The sequence below is a fragment of the Scatophagus argus genome, chromosome 10 (genome assembly GCF_020382885.2).
Source record: "Scatophagus argus isolate fScaArg1 chromosome 10, fScaArg1.pri, whole genome shotgun sequence".
Classification (NCBI taxonomy): domain Eukaryota; kingdom Metazoa; phylum Chordata; class Actinopteri; family Scatophagidae; genus Scatophagus; species Scatophagus argus.
The window spans coordinates 9,272,489-9,292,254 of NC_058502.1; the positions used below are offsets into that span (position 1 = coordinate 9,272,489).

General features: G+C 41.6%; 2 protein-coding genes across 6 annotated transcripts in view; one reads left to right on the forward strand and one right to left on the reverse strand.

Moving 5' to 3' along the window:
* The window catches only part of LOC124065638 (SH3 and PX domain-containing protein 2A-like), a 51,597-nt gene extending 50,867 nt beyond the window's left edge, over positions 1 to 730 (reverse strand). The window contains exon 1 of one of the 2 annotated variants that reach the window (XM_046401190.1): positions 597 to 730. The gene's annotated coding sequence lies outside the window, so the exon portion shown is untranslated. The remainder of the gene's footprint in view (positions 1 to 596) is intronic. The other variant, XM_046401192.1, reaches the window with a different exon arrangement.
* Positions 731 to 836: 106 nt separating this feature from the next.
* On the forward strand, positions 837 to 19,766 carry slka (STE20-like kinase a). 4 transcript variants are annotated; one of them, XM_046401186.1, is made up of 19 exons: positions 837 to 986; positions 3,875 to 4,039; positions 5,790 to 5,838; positions 6,398 to 6,547; positions 7,498 to 7,570; positions 7,953 to 8,147; positions 8,393 to 8,474; positions 8,652 to 8,786; positions 8,915 to 10,156; positions 10,255 to 10,385; positions 10,849 to 10,972; positions 11,265 to 11,444; positions 13,302 to 13,394; positions 15,705 to 15,834; positions 16,529 to 16,653; positions 16,744 to 16,938; positions 17,278 to 17,403; positions 17,597 to 17,710; positions 17,827 to 19,766. In XM_046401186.1, exons 1-19 carry the CDS (start codon positions 837 to 839, stop codon positions 17,971 to 17,973), a joined length of 3,606 nt encoding a protein of 1,201 aa, XP_046257142.1. In that variant the 3' UTR covers positions 17,974 to 19,766. The 4 variants fall into 4 exon arrangements, with proteins under 4 accessions (XP_046257142.1, XP_046257141.1, XP_046257143.1 ...); XM_046401185.1 differs by lacking the exon at positions 13,302 to 13,394 and adding an exon at positions 14,422 to 14,523; XM_046401187.1 differs by lacking the exon at positions 13,302 to 13,394 and adding an exon at positions 14,452 to 14,523.

Sequence of the window (19,766 nt, forward strand, 5' to 3'; positions counted from 1 at the left end):
CCGAAGTAACACAAAACCGATCTAGCTAAACTCACTCACATTTGTACTGTCCACAGTGCTAATGTTAAATTCCGCAGAATATTAACACTTTCATTAAGCAAAAAAGACACAACGTTAACGTTCAAAGCGTTTAAAAAAATGGCATAACTTGCCATGCCAAACTGCTAAACATCGAAGCTGGGCAAGATGTCTCCATTAACACTCATACAATTGTACAAAGCCAGCTAACATCACAATGTTTGTCGCAGTGGAACGTCATACTCATTCACATTATTTGCGCTTTGCTAATTTCAATGGCTAAAACGTGTTTTGTACGCCTGTTTTTTGGAGATCGTTTTTATTTTGAACGTTTTTAACGGAAATCAAACTGATTACGTTAGCTAACTTGACGCTAGTCCGCTAACTTCTGTGTGGTCATCCAACCGAAGCATGGGGTCCGCTGACTCTCCGCGTTTTATTCGCTAACGTTAGCTGAAGGCTGAAAATGTTTTATCGAGTGTGATGTGATGGTCGACATTTGCTGATTCATTTTACAAAAACGGAAACACCAGCCCGTGCAGAACGGCGAACTCTTTTCCGTAGTTATCCTCACCTACCCGATCAACGCGTCCTGTTAACGCTGCTAGCTATGATGTGATTATGAATAACTGCCGTTGAGGGAAGTTACAGTTGACATTATCATAGCTGAATGGCTACAGTAGCAGCTTGTCTTCCTTCATTTAATGCCTGCATGCTGTTATTTCGTTAGCCATTTGAGCCCCGCGTCGGGAGGAACCGCTATATTTTCTTGGCGGAAATAACCGAAGAGACCGTATCCACAGCTCGTCCGAAAAAGGATGTCTTTCTTCAATTTTCGGAAAATATTCAAGTTGGGGCCTGATAAGAAGAAGAAGCAGTATGAACATGTACACAGAGACGTTAACCCAGAGGAAATTTGGGAAATCATCGGGGAACTGGGAGATGGAGCATTTGGGAAAGTGTTCAAGGTAATGTGTTACATCCGTCTTGGGCTTTTCTAACCTATTTCTTAAGACACTCGCTTCCATTGTGTTTCCTGTTACGTGCTGGCCGTGACATGTAAATGACAGCAGCGATGGCACAATACTCGTCCAGGACACATTTTCAGTAGAAATTTAAATTTTCGTTTCAAGTGCATGATATGACAGTTCAGTCATACCCTAAACGGCGCAGTAAGCGTTACCTGCCTACTAAAGTCTTCCTGTTGAGCACACGTTAAAGATACCTGTGTTTACTGACAGCTTAAACTTACCGTCAGGGGGAATTTCCCATTTGAGGGGTGTAAATTAAGGTAGGCCCTGTTACATTGTCAGGTAATATGACTTTGCCATGTCATTGAGATGGCCTCAGCCAAACTGTTGAGGGTGGTATTATTCACTTCAACTTAATAAACATGGCCTCAAAAGTCAGAGAGATCAGAGGACGCACAGAAAAACAAGTAAAGTAAAATTAGGTACCCTTAAAAGTCAAATGTGTCATTCCTAGCCTTGTAGAATTGGCCATTTTTGAAAAGAGACTTTGTTTACAAAGGCAAGGGCAGGTAGTTTGCTTATGTCATACAGGAACAGGTGCAGAGGTGTGTATGTAAGTTTAGTGTTGTTGTTAAACACTTCAAACCGATGGTCTATTTGTTTGGCCAACATATACTGTACATTATACATGAGGTAGACACAATACCCACACCACCAGTACAGCATATTAAAAATTTAACGAAATAGCCCCAAAACAATGCCTGTGGAGCTTTATTGTAGTTTTTTTTTTGTGTGTGTGTGTTTGCTTGGTTTTTGTTGAGAGTCAGAGTGCCAGAGAGGGATAATTTCCTTTTATGGTTATTCCTAAGGCTGTCATTTGTGATGTTGGAATGTTTTTGTGTCCTCTACCTGTAATCTCAGCTAACGCGTATCTCCAGGTCATCTCTGTGTGAATTTGTATTGGGGTGAGAACACCCTCTGCACATATGCCAGTAAATGCTTTTGAATGGAGGTTAAATTGTGTTTTTTCCATTTTTTTTACATAAACAACTGTCATGAAAGGATTGAATATTCTAATACAAATCAAACTCTGACAATTATCAGATGAAAAACATATGCAGTCTAGTGATTCAATTGAAATTAGCGTCACATGAATCCAGGACTGTTATCACCATGACCTCGGTTGAACAGCTGTCTCTCTGTGACTTATGTCGTCCCCTCCTGGAACTCTTGTGATCAAATAATGCAGCCAATGGGCCAGAGATCATAATTTGCCAGTCTTATTAGCTGATTAACTAACTGTAATGAAAACCAGAAGACTTCCATCCCCATTCAGACTACAGTTAGTAAACAAATACCATATACAGGGTGTATATGGAACGCATAGGAAGGGTAGGGAGGAGTTGCCTCTATCAGGTCAAATCACTATTAACACAGATTACATATTTCATCAGTTATTTCACAGATGATTAATGGCAGCCTCATTTGGGTGGGGTGACAAAAATTACCTTCAAAGTGTCAGAGTCAGCTGTTTAAGAGAGTGAACGGAAGAGGAGTCCTGAACTCACTTACACATCAACATAGAGGTGTCATTTTTTTTTTTTAGACCTAACACAAACCACTTACATAATGCTGCTTGCACAGCAGGTCTGTTCACATATTAAGATTGGCACGAGACCCTTATTATATGAGATACAAAAAATTTGATCTGAGACTTATCTTTCACTCTTTTTCTATTCGGACAGATAAAATGATTTGCTAGTCTTAAAAAAATCACACATGCAAGATTGTTAGATTTGTTATTATGACACCCATAAATACACATTCTATCCCTCAAACCAGACCAGAGTTTAGTGTAAAATGTTACATAAAAACTGAAGGCCACAGACTGCACTTGAATAGCTCAGTGACGGACAAGTGATCGCCTCTCTCTGCATCATGAAGCCAGTATTGAATCTGCATATGTATCAGTGATGGTTTGCATCAGACAGTCGTCAGACAGTGCAAAGGGAAAGACACAGGGAGTGTGTGAGGTCAGAACTGTGTAAATATAGGGTGTGACACACTCTCCAGCAGTCAGTCCTAACACTCCCTCCCTTTTCTTTTTCCTTAACTCCCAGAGATTGTGCCTGTATCCATAAACATTAAATCCAAAGCTGGCCTTAAAATAACTTCTCACCTACTTGTTTGACACAGTGTGGTAATTTTTTTTGTATTAGTTTCCTAATTAAAACCTAACCAGAAATGAAGATTTTGGACACGAGTTACCAGTGTAGACCAGTATAAGCAGTTTCCCCAGCCAAAACCTAGTATATCATATATTTATTTGGTAAAAGTGGCTGCCACTGTAACTTCATATTTGACCTTAAAGTAGCTGCATCAAAGTGAAGAGAAGAGGAATAAGTGAGCAAACTTGAAGCCCGGCTTTTGTTAGAGTAGGTCAAAAGATGATGGGGATATTGTAAATATTTTAACTTCAAATGGGTGCTGTGTTTTTTTTTTCTACAGGAATTTTCCTTTTCAATGCAAGAATATGTTATCATAAAGTCTCTCTCTATAAAATGTATTAGTGGATATGACTTTGATCTACACAAGCCATAAAGTGTTCAAGTGTTTATTGTTCTAGATTCAAAAACCTCTGTCTTAAATGAAATTGTTCTTGTTGATGGATGTTCTTCCTCAGTAGCCACTCCACAGCACTGTTTTAGCAAAGTAAGCCAAGCTGATTGTTCTGTAAGCCGGCCAGCAATGTCAGAAATGTGTTTAACAGCATACTCGATTGATAGAAGGCTTCTCTTTGTTCTCTCTGTTTCCTATTTTATATGTTGTGTGTTGTGTATTGAATATAAGGAATTTCATATTTTTTTCGCCAATGTTACTTTCAGGCTCAGAACAAACAGAACGGGACCCTTGCTGCTGCCAAGGTTATTGACACGAAGACGGAGGATGAGTTGGAGGATTACATGGTAGAGATCGACATTTTAGCCTCCTGCAACCACCAGCACATCGTCAAACTGCTGGATGCTTTCTATTTCGAAGGCAAACTCTGGGTAAGCGAGCAAGTGCCTGACTGAGTAAAGTGTTGTTTTTTTTCTGTTGATTTGAAGCCAAGTGGACACAGAGGCAGTGAACCAGTCATGCATGGAGACACACAAATGCATTACAAGCCAGTATTTGTTTTGATGCTTCTCAAAGGACTTGTGTGTCATTCGATTAAAGGATAATAGCATGGCATTTTATTCCCTGTCGTCTACATTTGAAGAGTTTAAAATCGATCATGCGACACGGTCAGAGGCTAGGACGAGATTAGCGCTTCTTGCTCTTCTGCAAGATAGCGAAGAGAAGTCACAGGCCATAATGTAGAAAAAATACATATTATACATTTTACATCGTTTGATTCTACATGATAGATTTTGTTCCTGCGGTGTAGATTAAGGAACAACTGGCCCGTGTTACTTGACTCCCATTTTGACCCTAGCTCAATACCTCAGCAGTGAATATGGTTTCTTTATAGTGTCAAATTCTACAAGAATCCATCTTCAAGCGAGTCTTTCTCCTTATCAAGCTATTTCAGTGTGAGCAGAGAGTTGAGTCACAGTGCACTTTCAATACATTGTCAGTAGGTCTCGTTCTGTGTGCAGTAAGAGGCCCCAGAACAATTAGGTCCTGGCAGTGGTGTCATGTGACCATCCCTTGTGGACTGGCCACATCTATGAGATGATAATGGAGTGGTTGTAGTGGCTGGAGAAAGTGCCTGTGAATAATTCAGAGCAGCATACAGGTTGTCCCTCCGGCCCCCACCTTAAAGCAGCATGATGAATGTGTAACCGCCTCTGTTTTGCATGTGTTTGGCTGAGTTTATCTTTTCCTTTTTCTACAATAAATTAATTAAAAAAAATTATGCTGCTGAAAGAGGGAGGATTCATATGCATGGACGATGCTTAATTTAACCTGAGATGATGATCAGTAGGTTTTAATTTGTGCACACTTGTATCACCTGTTATAATCCTAATGATATAAATTACAAGCAAGTTTCACACAGCGTGATAAGCTGCTATGCACAACAGGAACAACCGCTTGGTTTCTTCTCTTTATTTTGTGTGAATAGATAGCGGTGCTGAAGCTTTGATTGATTTTTTGTGTGTGTGTGTGTGGGGGGGTATCATCTGATACCATGCATTGCCAGCTCACTGACATGCCAGTATCGACAAAGTGGTGGTCAGTTACATTACATCAGCTATTACAACTGAGGTCAGGCTTTGGTCAGTCTTACATCTCAGTAACAGTAGTTGGGAACTACTGTACTGTACTGGTTATGTTTGTCTAATGCACTGTGGCTTCACAGAGAGAACTGTTATGTGACAGGTCAGTTTGTTTGAGCTCCCATTAAGATTTGTTATTCTGAACACTTTTTGTATAAAAATCATGCTGAACACATGTATCATAAAGCAACCATTAGGGGACGATTTCAGTCACTGTTTTCAGCTTGCATGTAGAACCTCTGGTGATGTTTTGATGTTTAAGAAAGACTGACACATAGAGGCTGTCCTGAAATAGAAAAGAGCAGATGCGTCAGATGCGATGCTCAGTGTGACTGTTGCATGTCTGATCGATTGGCTGCTGGGAATGTCTCTGTGCAATCAGCATCGTACAATAGGGAATCTGATGTCTTTTCTATAAAGGTCATGTTTTTCCCTTACTTTGCACAACACAGTTCTTCCTTATTAGTAAGTTATTTAATTTGTTGCATAATAGTACTCATTTCTTATTGCTCCACGTTGTTATGTTTTACCGTTGCAGATTCTGATCGAGTTCTGTGCGGGTGGTGCAGTGGATGCCATCATGCTGGGTAAGTCCCTCATTCTTTGAAAGAAACAGAAAATTGTTTTAAATTTCTGGAGCTTTCTGTCTCCTCAAGTGCCAATTCTTTTTATTCCACCCAGAAGCCTCCTCTGTGGGATTTTTTCCCTCTCCCCAGTTGGAGAGGCCATTCTAACTGTGTAATTACTTTAGCTCAGATTTCAGGGAGTGGTTAGTTCACTTCTAATGTGTGCTGTTTCTCTCTCTTTTAAACCCTGAAGACCTCACCACTTTTTCTTCCATGTGAGTTACCGTGACAAAGAGGATATCAGTTCATTCACATTGGTGTTGGATGTTGATACATTTTGCTCTGCAGTCTGACTCACCTAGAAAATTTGGATTCCTACCCTCGGATTTGTCTAGTCATACATGCTGGCTGGTGTCAGGATGGGATTTTTGTTGCCCAGTTGCTATTGGACACCAACAGGCCATCATATTTTATGTTGGTATCGAAATTGCCCAGTTTGTGTTTGTGAAAGTGCATCACAAAAACCACAATAACAACATATGACCACTTACGAATTACTTGCGTATATGTTTATCCACAGAACTGGAAAGGCCCCTGACTGAGCCCCAGATCCGTGTGGTGTGTAGGCAGACCTTGGAGGCCTTAATCTACCTCCATGAGAACAAGATCATCCACAGAGATTTGAAAGCTGGGAACATTCTCCTCTCCTTGGATGGAGAAGTAAAATTGGGTAAAAATCTCTCATCTTCTTCTGCTGCATTTGCCAACATTATATTTCACTTAATGTGAAGGATTATTCAGCAAGGAAAGATCACTCAGGTTCCAGCTGAGCACACATTAGGGTACTGGCTTTAGAGTACTACACAGAACAATGGCTGATTCATTGTTGATTTCTCCCTCAGATATATGTCCTTGGTGGCCACTCTGAGCCTTCCTGCAGGGCCAACACTAATAGGCTTAAAAAGCTAATTAGTAAAGTCAATTGTGGATCCCTTTACCATCAGTGCTGTGGTAAACAGCTGTGCTGTGTGACTTTAGGGACAGTGGTGACAAGTGCACAGCAGAGTGTTTATATATGATAAAACTGGTATGAGTCATCTGGTGTCAAGTTTTAAAAAAAAAAAAGTACTGGTACTGTAAGTAACTGTATTTTTATACACCACTTATGTACTGGAGTTGGTGATACATTGAATTGGTTACATAATATTCCAGAGGTAAAAGCATTCATGTTGTTGCTGTAGCACCCATAGCTGTTGGCTCCCTCATGATTCTGTAGGCAGAAGGTCATGACGCATCCTGGCAAACAATAATTACCAAGCAGTCACCAGGGACTTAATGATAGATCTCTCTTTCCCTCTAATGTGTACATACTCTAAGCGATGTGAGAAAAAGAGAGCAGGCTGAAATAGTTTTACAGGTGACAGAACAGCTGGGAGTGATGATGGACACTTAAGAACATTATGAAAGGGAGATTCAGGCTTTTCTACCCACTCACGAGGATCATATTTGAAAGCTTGAAGCAGGCTGGTTAAGAGAGAATTGTGCTTTAACTGTGTTGCTGTAGAGGAAATGTGTTATTGTATATCTTCTATTCCAAAGGATTTGTAGTACAGAAAGTGTCATTATACGGTTTAGTTTGATGCATTGATGAAGAGGATCATAACTCGTTTCTACTTTCAGCTGACTTTGGGGTGTCTGCTAAAAATACCAAGACGTTACAGAGAAGAGATTCTTTCATCGGCACTCCATATTGGTGAGTCATGCAGCATGTCTATACAAGGGGGCATTCACCCTTCTCTATCTGATAATTGTCTTAGCATGTCCAGCAGCAAGGGGTTGATGATGATTTCTCTATGTGGTGGCCCAAAACTGTCATGGAATATGGGATAACAATAGAAGCTTGGAAGCACTCAGATGTGTGATAACTTCACCAGAAAATAGTGAAAAGGTTCCCTATCTTTCAAATTCCAGACCGAAGTGCACACGCATTGTGCTTTATTATCTTTTTTCTCTTGACCTCAAGGGATCAGACAGAGCTCTTCAACACACACACATGCACTCGCAGTCCTAAAGTAAAAAATAAAAAACGAAAAACTTAATGCTAATCACAAACCTGCTTACTTCGAATTTTGCAGGATGGCCCCAGAGGTGGTAATGTGCGAAACTTCCAAGGACCGTCCATATGACTACAAGGCTGACATCTGGTCCCTCGGGGTAACCCTGATAGAGCTGGCGCAGATTGAGCCACCCAACCACGAGATGAATCCCATGAGAGTGCTGCTGAAAATAGCCAAGTCCGAGCCACCCACGCTCATGCATCCCTCTCGCTGGTGAGATGGTGCACTGGTGATAACTAGAGGAGTGGTGGCACTGGAATGTTTCCGGGTTGATGATAAGGATATGTTGACGGCTTTAATGTGTGAAAGTTTGGTTAATTGTTAATGCCAATTGAAGGGCCACAGGGGGAAGAAAGTAATGATACTTGTATCAATTATCTCCCACAAAACAGGGATATTTACTCTGGTCTATGGTTAGCATGCTGAATGTTTTTTTTTTTTTAATTTATTTTTGGAAGGTCTCCAGAATTCAAGGACTTTCTGCGGAAAGCACTTGATAAGAATGTGGACAATAGGTGGAGCTCAGTACAGCTTCTACAGGTGAGCTGCCCTATTTCATTCACTCCCTGCTGTTATCTCACAGTATGCAACCATCTACAACCACATGCACAGAAAATCTGAATGTGTCCTGTTTTAAAGGGTGTCATTTTGATGGTTTGTGCAGGATAATTATTTCTGTTTCATCTTGATGTCTTGTGTCCCTGTCCATCTATGTAGCATCCTTTTGTCACCAGTGTAACTGACAGCAAACCTCTCAGAGAGCTCATCGCTGAGGCCAAAGCTGAAGTCACAGAGGAGATTGAGGATAGCAAAGAGGAGGAGGAAGAGGAGGATGAACCTGATACGCCTGTGGTACGTGGTTTTATTGCTGTATGTATTTAATGAGGTCTTTTTAATGGTTAAAAGACAGCACTGTGACCTTTTCTATCATTCTCTAATGACACATGGTGATGTTAATATTCTTCTAACATTTGGCTCAGGCGGCTCCTGGGCACAAGCGAGCACCATCAGATGCCAGTGTGGCCAGCTCAGAGGATGACAAAGTCCCACCAACTCCGTCTGTGCTGGAATCTGTTACAGAAAAGATGGAGGTCGAGCCTTCTGAGGATCGGACCAGTGATAAGCTCTCTGATGAAGGACTTGGAACGAGTGAGGTAGACAAGACTGAGGAGGAGAAACTCAATGAGGTGTCTGAGGCCAGTAATGAAGACCTGGTGCCTGGACTAATAGAGCCAAGCAAGGACTTGGTATCACAAACTCCTGCAGAGCCTAAAACAGAAGATGGTCAGGCTGAGGAGATTGCTGCTGGGCCTGTAGTATCACAGCCAGAGGAACCTGCAGATACAGCGCATACCTATGAACTTATAACAGATGGTCAAGAAACAGAAGAGGAACAGAAGATGCAAGAAGAGAAAACAGTGGATGAACCTACAGCAGTAACAGAAGAAGATAAAGAACCTGAGAAGGTGAAAGTAGAAGAAGAAGAAGCAGTTACTGAAGAATCTACAGAATCTCAGGAGCAACCTGAAGATACATCAGAAGTGCCTGAAGTGACACAAGTAGAAGAAGAAAGCAAAGAACCAGATCAGGAGATGCCTCAACAAAAAGTGACAGAGGACACAGTAGACACAGCTGATGGCACAGATGTAGATTTAAACACAGAAAGTAAAGAATCGAATGTAATGGACACAAACATAAATGGAGACACTGACACAAGGTCGAGTGTGGATGAGTCCCCTGCTGAGGTTTTGTTGGAGAAGGAGGCCATAGAAAGTCAGCCAGAGGAGAAACCTGAAGATGAGGCCCCTGAGGAGGCAGAGAAGCCCGAACAGCCTGAACATGACAATCACCCCAGAGAGGAAGCTGAAGTGGAGGAACAGGAACCAACTGAATCCACAAATGGAGTCAAAGATGAAGCCAAGGACATCTCTGAGGATTCAGACCAAATGGACCCATGTAAAGATGTGCCTGTGAAGGAAAGCGAGGAGAAAGTTACTTGTCCAGACGATCACACCTCCCAAGATGCTGTCTCGGTCCCAGAGAGTGAAACGGATTCAGAAAGTAAGAACGAGCATGGAAGTCCCGCTGTAATCAAGCCAGATGTGGAGAAGGATTCTGACTCTGGAAGCAGCTCTGCTGCTGACAGCAACAGCCTTGACCTCAATCTGTCCATCTCCAGCTTCCTGTCCAAGAGCAAAGAAGGGGGATCTGTGTCTATACAGGTAATATAATGTGTTTGTCATGTAGAACCTCAGCTGTTAAGCTGTCCACACAATTTTGATCATTTGAGCCCCCCAAACATCCCTGTTTGATGTTTTAGGAGTCAAAACGTCAGAAGAAGACTCTGAAGAAGACGCGTAAGTTCATGGTGGATGGTGTGGAGGTCAGCGTGACCACGTCCAAGATAGTGACAGATAACGACACCAAGAATGAAGAGATGAGATTTCTGAGGTACGTCTGTATCCAGGCCTCTTATCATACCGTTGGTCTAAATATGTGACATGGCCTATTTAACATGTCTGCCTTAAATAGTACGTTAAATCGTTCACTTCACAACTCCCACAGCCTTTTACAAATGCCAGATGGGTTATCTCCCATGATGAATGCTGCATTACTTTACGGCCATCTCCCATGTTGCCTTTTAAAGACATGAGACATGCTGGTCTGAATGTTTACACAAGTGCTGTCTGACTATTTGCTGTTGGATTCGTGACCTTGTGTCAGTAATGCACAGAGGTAACACCTGTAAGTCCAACAACTACCAATTCAGAAAATAGGAAAACTGTTGTTTCCATTGTAAATTACATTTGCAAATTGCAGTTTTTGTGAATTAAATTGTCACTAGCAAGCGACTGAATTTGAAAAGAATTATTATGGTGTCACCCTGACTGCATGGTTGGTGTGGTTTCCTCAGGCGGCAGGAGTTGAGAGAGCTGCGCCTCCTGCAGAAAGAGGAGCAGAGGGCACAGCAGCAGCTGAGCAACAAGCTGCAGCAGCAGAGAGAGCAGATCTACCGGCGCTTTGAACAGGAAACTACTGTGAGTCAGTTTGTTCGTACTGCAGTGGGGTGATGGGGTTTTTTTGTCTTTTCATTTGGCTTCCTAGGAAATGAGTTGCTTCATCTCAAAGTTGATCTAGAACTGACAGGAGGACTCACATGAATCATGTAGTCTATGTTGCATGTCTGCAATGAAGAACAAAATTTCTTAAAGCCATCTTGTAATGACATCATATAAGTGTATATTAAAAACATTGTCATTGTATCCCATATAAACACTTTTAGTCATATTGTCCGATTGATGCCAGGGTCTATTAATTCTTTCCATGCAGGCTAAGAAGCGTCAGTATGACCAAGAAGTGGAGAATCTTGAGAAAAAGCAGAAACAGACCATTGAGCGACTGGAGCAGGATCACACCAGCCGGCTCCGAGACGAAGCCAAACGCATAAAAGCAGATCAAGACAAGGAGCTTTCCAAGTTCCAAAACATGCTGAAGAACCGTAAGAAAGAGGTACAGTGGTGCATGACTGCTTCTGCGTGGAAGTGCCTTTAGTGCTCTTATTCGCCCTTAACTGGGCAAGCTTGGGGTCGTAAGCATTTGCATGTCATAGATAAGAGCTGTTTAGTGGTGCATGCGTTTAAGAGCTTAGCAGGTAGCATACTTGGCTCTGTCATATTAATCCTATGGGAGTGGTGTGCCTTGCCTGTTGCTGTGTGTGTGCAAATGACATCAACAGACTACTGCTATCTTTCTCCTTTATGCTGCTAGCTTCATGTTGTTGCATCCATAATTCATCAGCCCTGAGGCTTCCGGTTGCAACACTCTGCTACTGAGTCTATTTGTTATTTTTAGAAAAAAAAAATTAATTAAAGTTCAATCTCAGGCTAAGGATAAAACCTTATTGTGGTGGTGTGCTGGGCCTGTTAGAAAGACATGCTAGGACTTCTGCCTCTTTCTCTGGTCGGCAACCTTACATGCTTTTGAATTTTTTTTTGTTTGTTTGTTTGTTTTTTGGGTACGCTTGCAGTTTTAGTGTTTCGCTTTATATGTAGCTTTTATGGTAGTAGTGCCGATTGGTGGTGGTGGTGCCGCTTGCAATTCTCTTTCCAGGTCACAGTATATTTTCATTGTGCGCAAGTTTGCTTAAAGTGGTTGCTTCAGCCTTCAGCTATTGCCTATTGATAAAATGTGTTGTTTTTTTTGTGTTATTAGAAGTGTTGTATTATTTATTCAAAATGTACTGTTATTGTGTGTATTTAACTAACCATGTCTCTTGTATGAGTGTGTGATGTGGCTTTGGTCATGGGATGGCCAAGTTGGTGTTAGCTGGTGGTGATGGGCTCATTTAGAGAAGTAATGAAAGCCTTCATTAAAGTGACTGATATGGAATCATCTTTAATGTGTGTATGTAAAGAATTTGTTGTCAAAAGTATTAATATGCCACCAAGCGCAAATATAACATAATCACTTTAGTTTTGGGCCAAATCAAAGTGAAATGGATTTTGTTTACTTTGAGACAAACATAGACAGGTCACCAAATCACACTAGTGTAAGAACACTTGTGCTGTCATGTGCTGAATGAAATTGGCCAAAGATTTTAACTTCTCAAAACATATAAGAAAAAATAGTCATACATGTGCCTTCAGGAAAGCATCGCTGTTTGTGGCCTCTCTTTTAAAAAATTGATCCGCCCACAAACAGATTGTATCACACAGACCTAACTGTTTTAGTGTATTCACCAGTTTCACAGTGGCACAGTGGTGTTAAATACTGAGCTGTAGTCTCAGAGCAGTAATCTGTCGATGAGCGAACTGTACCAGTGAAGGTATTACATATGAAGGTTTTAACAACTTTCTCACAGCATTTCATTTACACCAAAGCCAGAGCAACGGAGAGGTCAACATGTGAGGACTGTTAAACATACAGAGATCATATTCACCAGATGATTCCAACTCAGTTACTCTGTTTTATTAATATTATTTGTAGAGAAGAAATAATCATATTGATGGCTGTGGGACTGAATTTAATGAAAAGTAATACAGGAAGAGCTGATTTTTGAGACTAACATTTTCTTCTCTGTACCAGTCAAATTTTTCTTTTGACAGACTCATTGACTTGACTCTAACTTGTGCAGTTCGACCTTACAGCTCTGAGGGGCTCTACTAATCAAAAAGTCTGACTGACTTGTTCAAAGGAACATCAAATGCAGGCCATGGGAATCAAGCATGCTAACTCCCAATCAGTTGGTGGCTGGATGCCTTATCTCTCCTTTCAAAGTGGGTCTTGCATGTCTTCTGCTGTTGTTGGCCAGCTTTCTTAGATTTTCAGAATATGCAGCATCAACCAGTTTCTGCACACACACTGTAGGTTAAACAGGAAGTCGGACAGTCACCCAAACACATGAGAAAAGAGCTCATGAAACGCTTAAAGGAGGACCTATCGCTCCTTAAGACTGCAGAGGTAAACCGTCACCTGCTGTCTCTTACTCTGTAAAAGATGAAGGTTATCTTTTCTTTTCCCTCTGCCCCCATAACTTCATTCATTCTTGCACTGATATGCACACAAACACGAAGAATTGCTGTGTCTGTAATTGCTCTGCCCGCTCCCTATTCGCTGTGTAGAGTACTGTAACAACTTCCTGACGTTTTACGTGTCTGAATTTTACGACTCAACATCCCGAAATGACAGTGCGCTTGTCCCATACATGCATTCATTTATGGTGGCCCACTGCATCATCAACATTCTCTGTTTTTGAAGCTGACAACAACCACCAGAGTATATTTGTTGATCCAATTTTAAATTTTTTTGTTTATTTTTTATCTGGCTGAGAAATGACATCATCAGGAATAGATTAAGTGGCAGAAAATCTCCCCTCACACATGCTCATTTACACCGTCACAGTGTGTGGGGAAGTACTGCAGTGGTTATGCAAACTCATAATGATCTTTAAGTGTCCACTCTCGTTTTTTTGATCACCATCGAGTTACCCTGGAGTGTTTATCGTGTAGTGAACAGGAAGTCAGTGAGTGAGGGAGCAATTGCAGACACATCTCTTATTTCCACGGGAGACGTCAGTATCAAAAGCCCTCTTCAAACTGTGTTTTCCTGTGCGTCTTTTATGAATTAGACATGAATCACACAAAGGCCTTCTTTTCTTTGAAAGGTAACTCTTAGCTTATTAACACTTATCAAAAAAAGTAGCATGGAAAGTAACAAAATTGCTCTTTTGCGAGCTGGATTACTCAAGTGTTGGAATTATACGCTGCTTTCAAGCATGAGAAGTATTAATAATGATTAACTGGCTCCCTTCCTAACGTTTACCCAGAACTGTGCCGCGCGTCTTAAACTTACTGATATTCCCATGAGTGGGAAAGGGCCATCTCTTATATAACTAAGAAGAAGAGGAAGAATCTGTGTGTGTGTGTGTGTGAGTGTGAGAGTGTGTGTGAGATCCTCAGCCTCCTGTGTGCTGTGTGTCCCTGATCAGGGCGAGTGCGCTGTGTGCTCTCCTCCGCAGGCAGTGGCCCAGGTTATGATACAGTCTTTTCAGTTGTCCTCATGCGCACTCTTCAACGCTCAGATGCAGGATGTAAGTCCCCCCCCACCCAACCCGCCCAAACTCTCCCCACACCCACCTTCCTCATTTCTCTCCGTCTCCAGCCCATACTTAGATGTGAGCAAAGTTAAGTGACAGGATAGTTTCTGATGGTTCAGTTTTACTTAAAATACGACACATGTAAGCATGGGCAGTGTTTTTTTTTTTTTTGTTTGTTTTGTTTTTGTTTTTGCTTTTTTTTTTGTTTGTTTTTTTTTGTGAGTGTTGTCATCACTGTGTTTGTGCAGTGGCTTTTCCTCTCCTTCTCAGTATTTCTCCTCCACCAGTCCACAGATGTTCTACATCTAGTCTGCGTGTTTTATATGGTATTTATATTACACTGTTTGCACCTGACTGCATTAAGTCTGGGCGGAAACACTTACAGCGCTCTTTCCCGGAGGTGGTTGATCTCCTTCTGTCTGGATTCATGTTTGTCTCTGTGAGCCAAGGATCAAGTACAGACTGACTGCCTTACAGGCTGGATGTACAAGTCACTTACGAAAGTCATGTCATAAGTTGGTCATAGGAGGATGATCCGTTTGGATTCAGCAGATTAACTGCAACCTTATACAGTTTTTCTTTTACTGATAAAGCTAATTACATCACCAATTATGCCCTAATCATGCTTAAGTAATAGCGGTGCATAACCTACAATTTCCCACCAGCTGGGTGTCAGAAATCTAAAGAATAGATTGTTACATCTTTTTCAGATGATCTGTGAGGATAGAAAAGAACATTGAATTAATACATACAGTGGCTCTTTTTGTAGAGTGAGTCGTACTGAACGTAGGCTGGTCTTTGGAAGATGTGAACGTCAATGTCGATGTTGTCTCACATAAAACTGTGAATCTGAATCTTTACTGAACTGTTAACTTTTCTTTCTTTCTTTCTTTCTCTCTTCACCTCCATTGTGGATTGTTGCCTTTCGTGATCTCTGAGTGTCTCCTCTTCTGGTTCCAGTTGATGCTGTGACATCTCAGTGCTCTGTGTTGTACTGAACTTGAAGTGGTTGACTTTGACTAGATTATGTAATTTCATTTCAGGCAGTTTTGATACTTTAGATGCACTCGCACCGTGGCATTTTATTGTGCTGTCTCTCCGTCTCTCTCTGCTGTCACTCTATGATGGCTTCCTCTGGCTGTTTCTCATTGCTCTTCTTCTCTCTTGCTCCTCAGGAGCAGGAGTTCCTACAGAAGCAGCAGCAAGAGCTGGACGGAGCTCTGAAGAAAATCATCCAGCAGCATAAAGTGGAGATAGCCACTATTGAGAGAGACTGCCTCAACCACAAGCAGCAGCTGATGAGAGGTAGGAAATGGAGGAAGAGCGACTTCCAAGCCACATCTTTACGTTACACCTCACCGCCTTCTTAGGCATGCTGTAGTCAGGGAATCTACATATTTTCATTAGAAGCAACTTGTCTTTTCCATTTATTTCAGTGTGACTCGATCAGGTGTCACACCTGTAGAGCACAGTGAAGCTGGTGAGATCATTGATTTATCTGAAGCTGCTGTGGTGTGTTCACATGCTGGTGAGAAATGTGAAACTTCTGGTTCTGATTTCCTGACAACAGAGCTGAAAGCACCACTTCAGCAGACTCTTACAAGCCATGCATAGATCACATTACTATTAAATTTGACAAAACAGGTGACATGATGTGTGTGATTATCAAGCATCCTGCTCTAAGTTTCGTGTCTTTTCGTAACGGACAGACATGAAACCAAACTGCCTGAAAGATGGAAAAAAATAGTCTTCTTTTACTTTTGAGTCACTGTGAAATTGGAAGACTGTGTATTTCAGTGAATACTGTTTGTGACAAATGAGAATACAAACTGCTGTTTGAGAAGACGTGTCACAGCTTGTCCAACTCGCTGACAGTGTTGCCTGTTTGTTTTCTACACTCTGCTCATCACCGACTGACATGTATGTGCTTGTTTTCTAACTCATACTTGTGTGACAGTAAAATGTGATGTTTTTACATGTGCACATGTGTGTCTCGTAGCTCGAGAGGCAGCCATGTGGGAGTTGGAGGAGCGCCACCTGCAGGAGAAGCACCAGCAGCTGAAGCAGCAGCTCAAAGACCAGTACTTCCTGCAGAGACACCAGCTGCTGAAGAGGCATGAGAAAGTAAGAGCTCAGAGACAAATCCACTCAGAAAGACCGTGCAGTCTTAAATACCTAGATACTAAAAAACTACATGCGTGCTTGTATTTTTAGGAGATGGAGCAGATGCAGCGCTACAACCAGCGGCTGGTAGAGGAGATGAAGAACAAGCAGACTCAAGAGAGGGTTCGTCTGCCCAAGATACAGCGCAGCGAAGCCAAGACCCGCATGGCCATGTTCAAGAAGAGCCTCCGCATCACCGCCACCGCAACCGTCACCCCAGAGCAGGAGAGAGAGCGGATAAAACAGGTCGGCACACTGTGGACACTGTGAACCGAATGCTCTTTTTTCAGCAACACTGTGGCATTTGGTCACACTTAGGATCTGTCCAGTTCAAACACAGCACTCTGAATGAACCCAGCTAGCCTGGCCTGAGAGTTTCACAAGCTTCACTGGCTCTGCCGTCCTCAAAGTGTTCTTTCTATTTAGTTTTGTTCAGACCAGTGCATGGTTTCACAGGAAATGTTCTTTGCAGCGAGATGTAAATTGGTTAAAAAGCTGACACCGACAGATCACGTAATATATCAGTTTGGTGCTAAGTTCTGAGTTCGAGTCGTCTTTAAAGTCGGCTGTCGTGTTTTGGTCCAGTTTGCTTCTCAGGAAGAAAAGAGGCAGAAGAACGAGAGGCTGCATCAACACCAGAAACACGAGAACCAGATGAGAGATCTGCAGCTGCAGTGTGACTCAAACATCAGGGAGCTGCAGCAGCTACAGGTGGGGCTTCAACACACACACACACACACACACACTTATTATGATTTTGATCTCAGGATAACATGCTGATTTAAAAAAAATAAGCAAATGTCAGTTAAACTAAATAAGAGCGAATAGATCTAAGTATATTTCAGTGCTGAAGAAGTGAGAGAGGAGAAGGTGTTGCACTCTGTTTACCCACATTTTCTTACAGAATGAGAAATGCCACCTTCTGATTGAACATGAAACTCAAAAGCTGAAGGAGCTGGACGAGGAGCACAGCCAAGAGATAAAGGAGTGGAGAGAGAAGCTGAGGCCCAGGAAGAAGGTATTTCTGATATCCATTTACCTTTTGACTGAGAAGCATCTGCCCAGAATATGAATGTCTCAACAGTAATCGTCAAAGCGGCTGACGCAGTTGTTTGTGTCTGCTGCCCTCTGCAGGCGCTAGAGGAGGAGTTCACACGGAAGCTCCAGGAGCAGGAGGTCTTCTTCAAGATGAGTGGCGAATCCGAATGCCTTAACCCCACCACCCAGAGTCGAGTATCTAAATTCTACCCCATACCAAACCTGCACAACTCTGGTTCATAGCCTCGTGTCTGTCTGTGCTATAAAACATAGTCCCGTCAACCCGGGCTGCACTCTCAGACTCCTTCTGGTGGAGCAGCATTATCTCTCTAACCGTTACTGATAAACACAAAAATGTCTTCAACTGCTTTGATTCCACCTTTAGTGAGCATGACGTGCCTACACACCGTTCCCTCACTTAATCAGATTTTCTCGGCTCGCTGGGAGACGTCCAGTGGACATATGCACTTTTTTGAGCATGTTCCAATTCATTAAAAGTCTGCAGTTGGTCTCTAAGGCCAAACGTGCTGACCAGATTATTGTAAGCACAGCCTGCTACAGCGTAAACAATCTCCAGTGCCTCATGTTTTCTTTTTGTTCTGCATTTAGGCTCTTCTCTGGGTTTTTTTTTTATGGCTTGCAGTAAATATTAAGCCCCCTGAATGTCTTGCACTTAAATAACTGGTTATCATTTCCAACCGTGAGCACAAGATGTCGAGAGATTATTTGAATTATTTCGCATAAACTGTCGCTTAGGCCGAAGCTGAGATGTTAATTTGCCGCATGTAACGCAGAGCTTATTGAAGGGAGATGTGCTGAAGAGTCCGTGGACTCAAAAGAAAAAGTCTGTAGTTGTAAAGCTTTGTAATGTCTGTGTAGTCTTGCGTGCCCAGTGTCTAACGTCTTTGCAGGAATCAGAAACAGTGCCATGTTGAGATCATAAGTGGAGAACGTTCAAATTAAAAGGACTGTACTGTGTTGTAAATGAAGCGCTGAGTGAAATGTTACATATGTGCACCTACGTTGGAAGTTTAATTACATACTGTGCTTACCGTGAGGACTTTACAGTCTGAAGAACAAAAATCCGTCCATGATTGCATTTCACTGACTCCCAAAACTAAACTCAGAGGTGACCTGTTACTTCCTGGAGAAAAGAAAAAGTTTTTTTTATTATTATTATTATTATTATTATTATTATATATAAAATAAATCACTTTACCTTCTGAGAATGAGACTGAGCAGTGGCCTCACAAACAAACGCTCTGTCATGAAATATAAAGACAAATGAATATGAAAGGAATGTAAAGCTGTTGATTTGCACTGTTTTGCCACTTGAGCTAAAGAAAAAAAAAAATATGCAGTAGTGAACTGTCAATGTGTTTTTGACAGTGAGTCACCTTTTGTCTCACCCAAGCCTATTTAAACTCCAAACCGACCGAATTGTTTCAACATTTCCGCCTGTTTGGTTTTTGGGTTTTTTTGTATTTTATGACCATATCTAGTTTTCTGAACATGTATTCCTGACGTATCGATGCTGTAATCGCTCTTTTTAAGTGAGCTTTCGCCCTCGTTGAGACCGGTGTTGTATGAAAGACAAAATGCTGTATCTGTAACTATATGAATTTCAGTGTGTGCGGAGATGTCCTTCGCTGTGTTTTATGAGCAAAGTATTGACGGTTCACAAAAAGAGACTGACTTCGAGATAACCAGATTAGTTTATTTTCGCCACATCAGTGCATGTTATCATTCCTGTAGGCTGACTTTAACCTTGACCCGTGTTTCGTCATGAATGCTGGATTTTTATTGGGGTTATTGGAGACCGTGTCTTGTGAATTACACCATAAGCCCCATAGATTTCAGATATTTTTTTATTTTGTTAAGTTACAGCATTTTGATGTGTCATTGATCAGTCATTCTACCACAATGAATATTCTTAGTATATGCATTTTTGATGTCAGATCAAATGTATTTAAAGTGTCTTTAGAAATGGACATTTTTGCTGTAAATAAAATTGACCGTTTAATTGACATTGCAAA

Coding starts and splice junctions, on each gene's coding strand:
- slka (XM_046401185.1), top strand. CDS start 837: ATGTCTTTCTTCAATTTTCGGAAAATATTCAAGTTGGGGCCTGATAAG. Junction 8,148..8,392: donor CTCATGCATCCCTCTCGCTG/GTGAGATGGTGC, acceptor TATTTTTGGAAG/GTCTCCAGAATTCAAGGACT. Junction 8,787..8,914: donor ATGAACCTGATACGCCTGTG/GTACGTGGTTTT, acceptor CATTTGGCTCAG/GCGGCTCCTGGGCACAAGCG.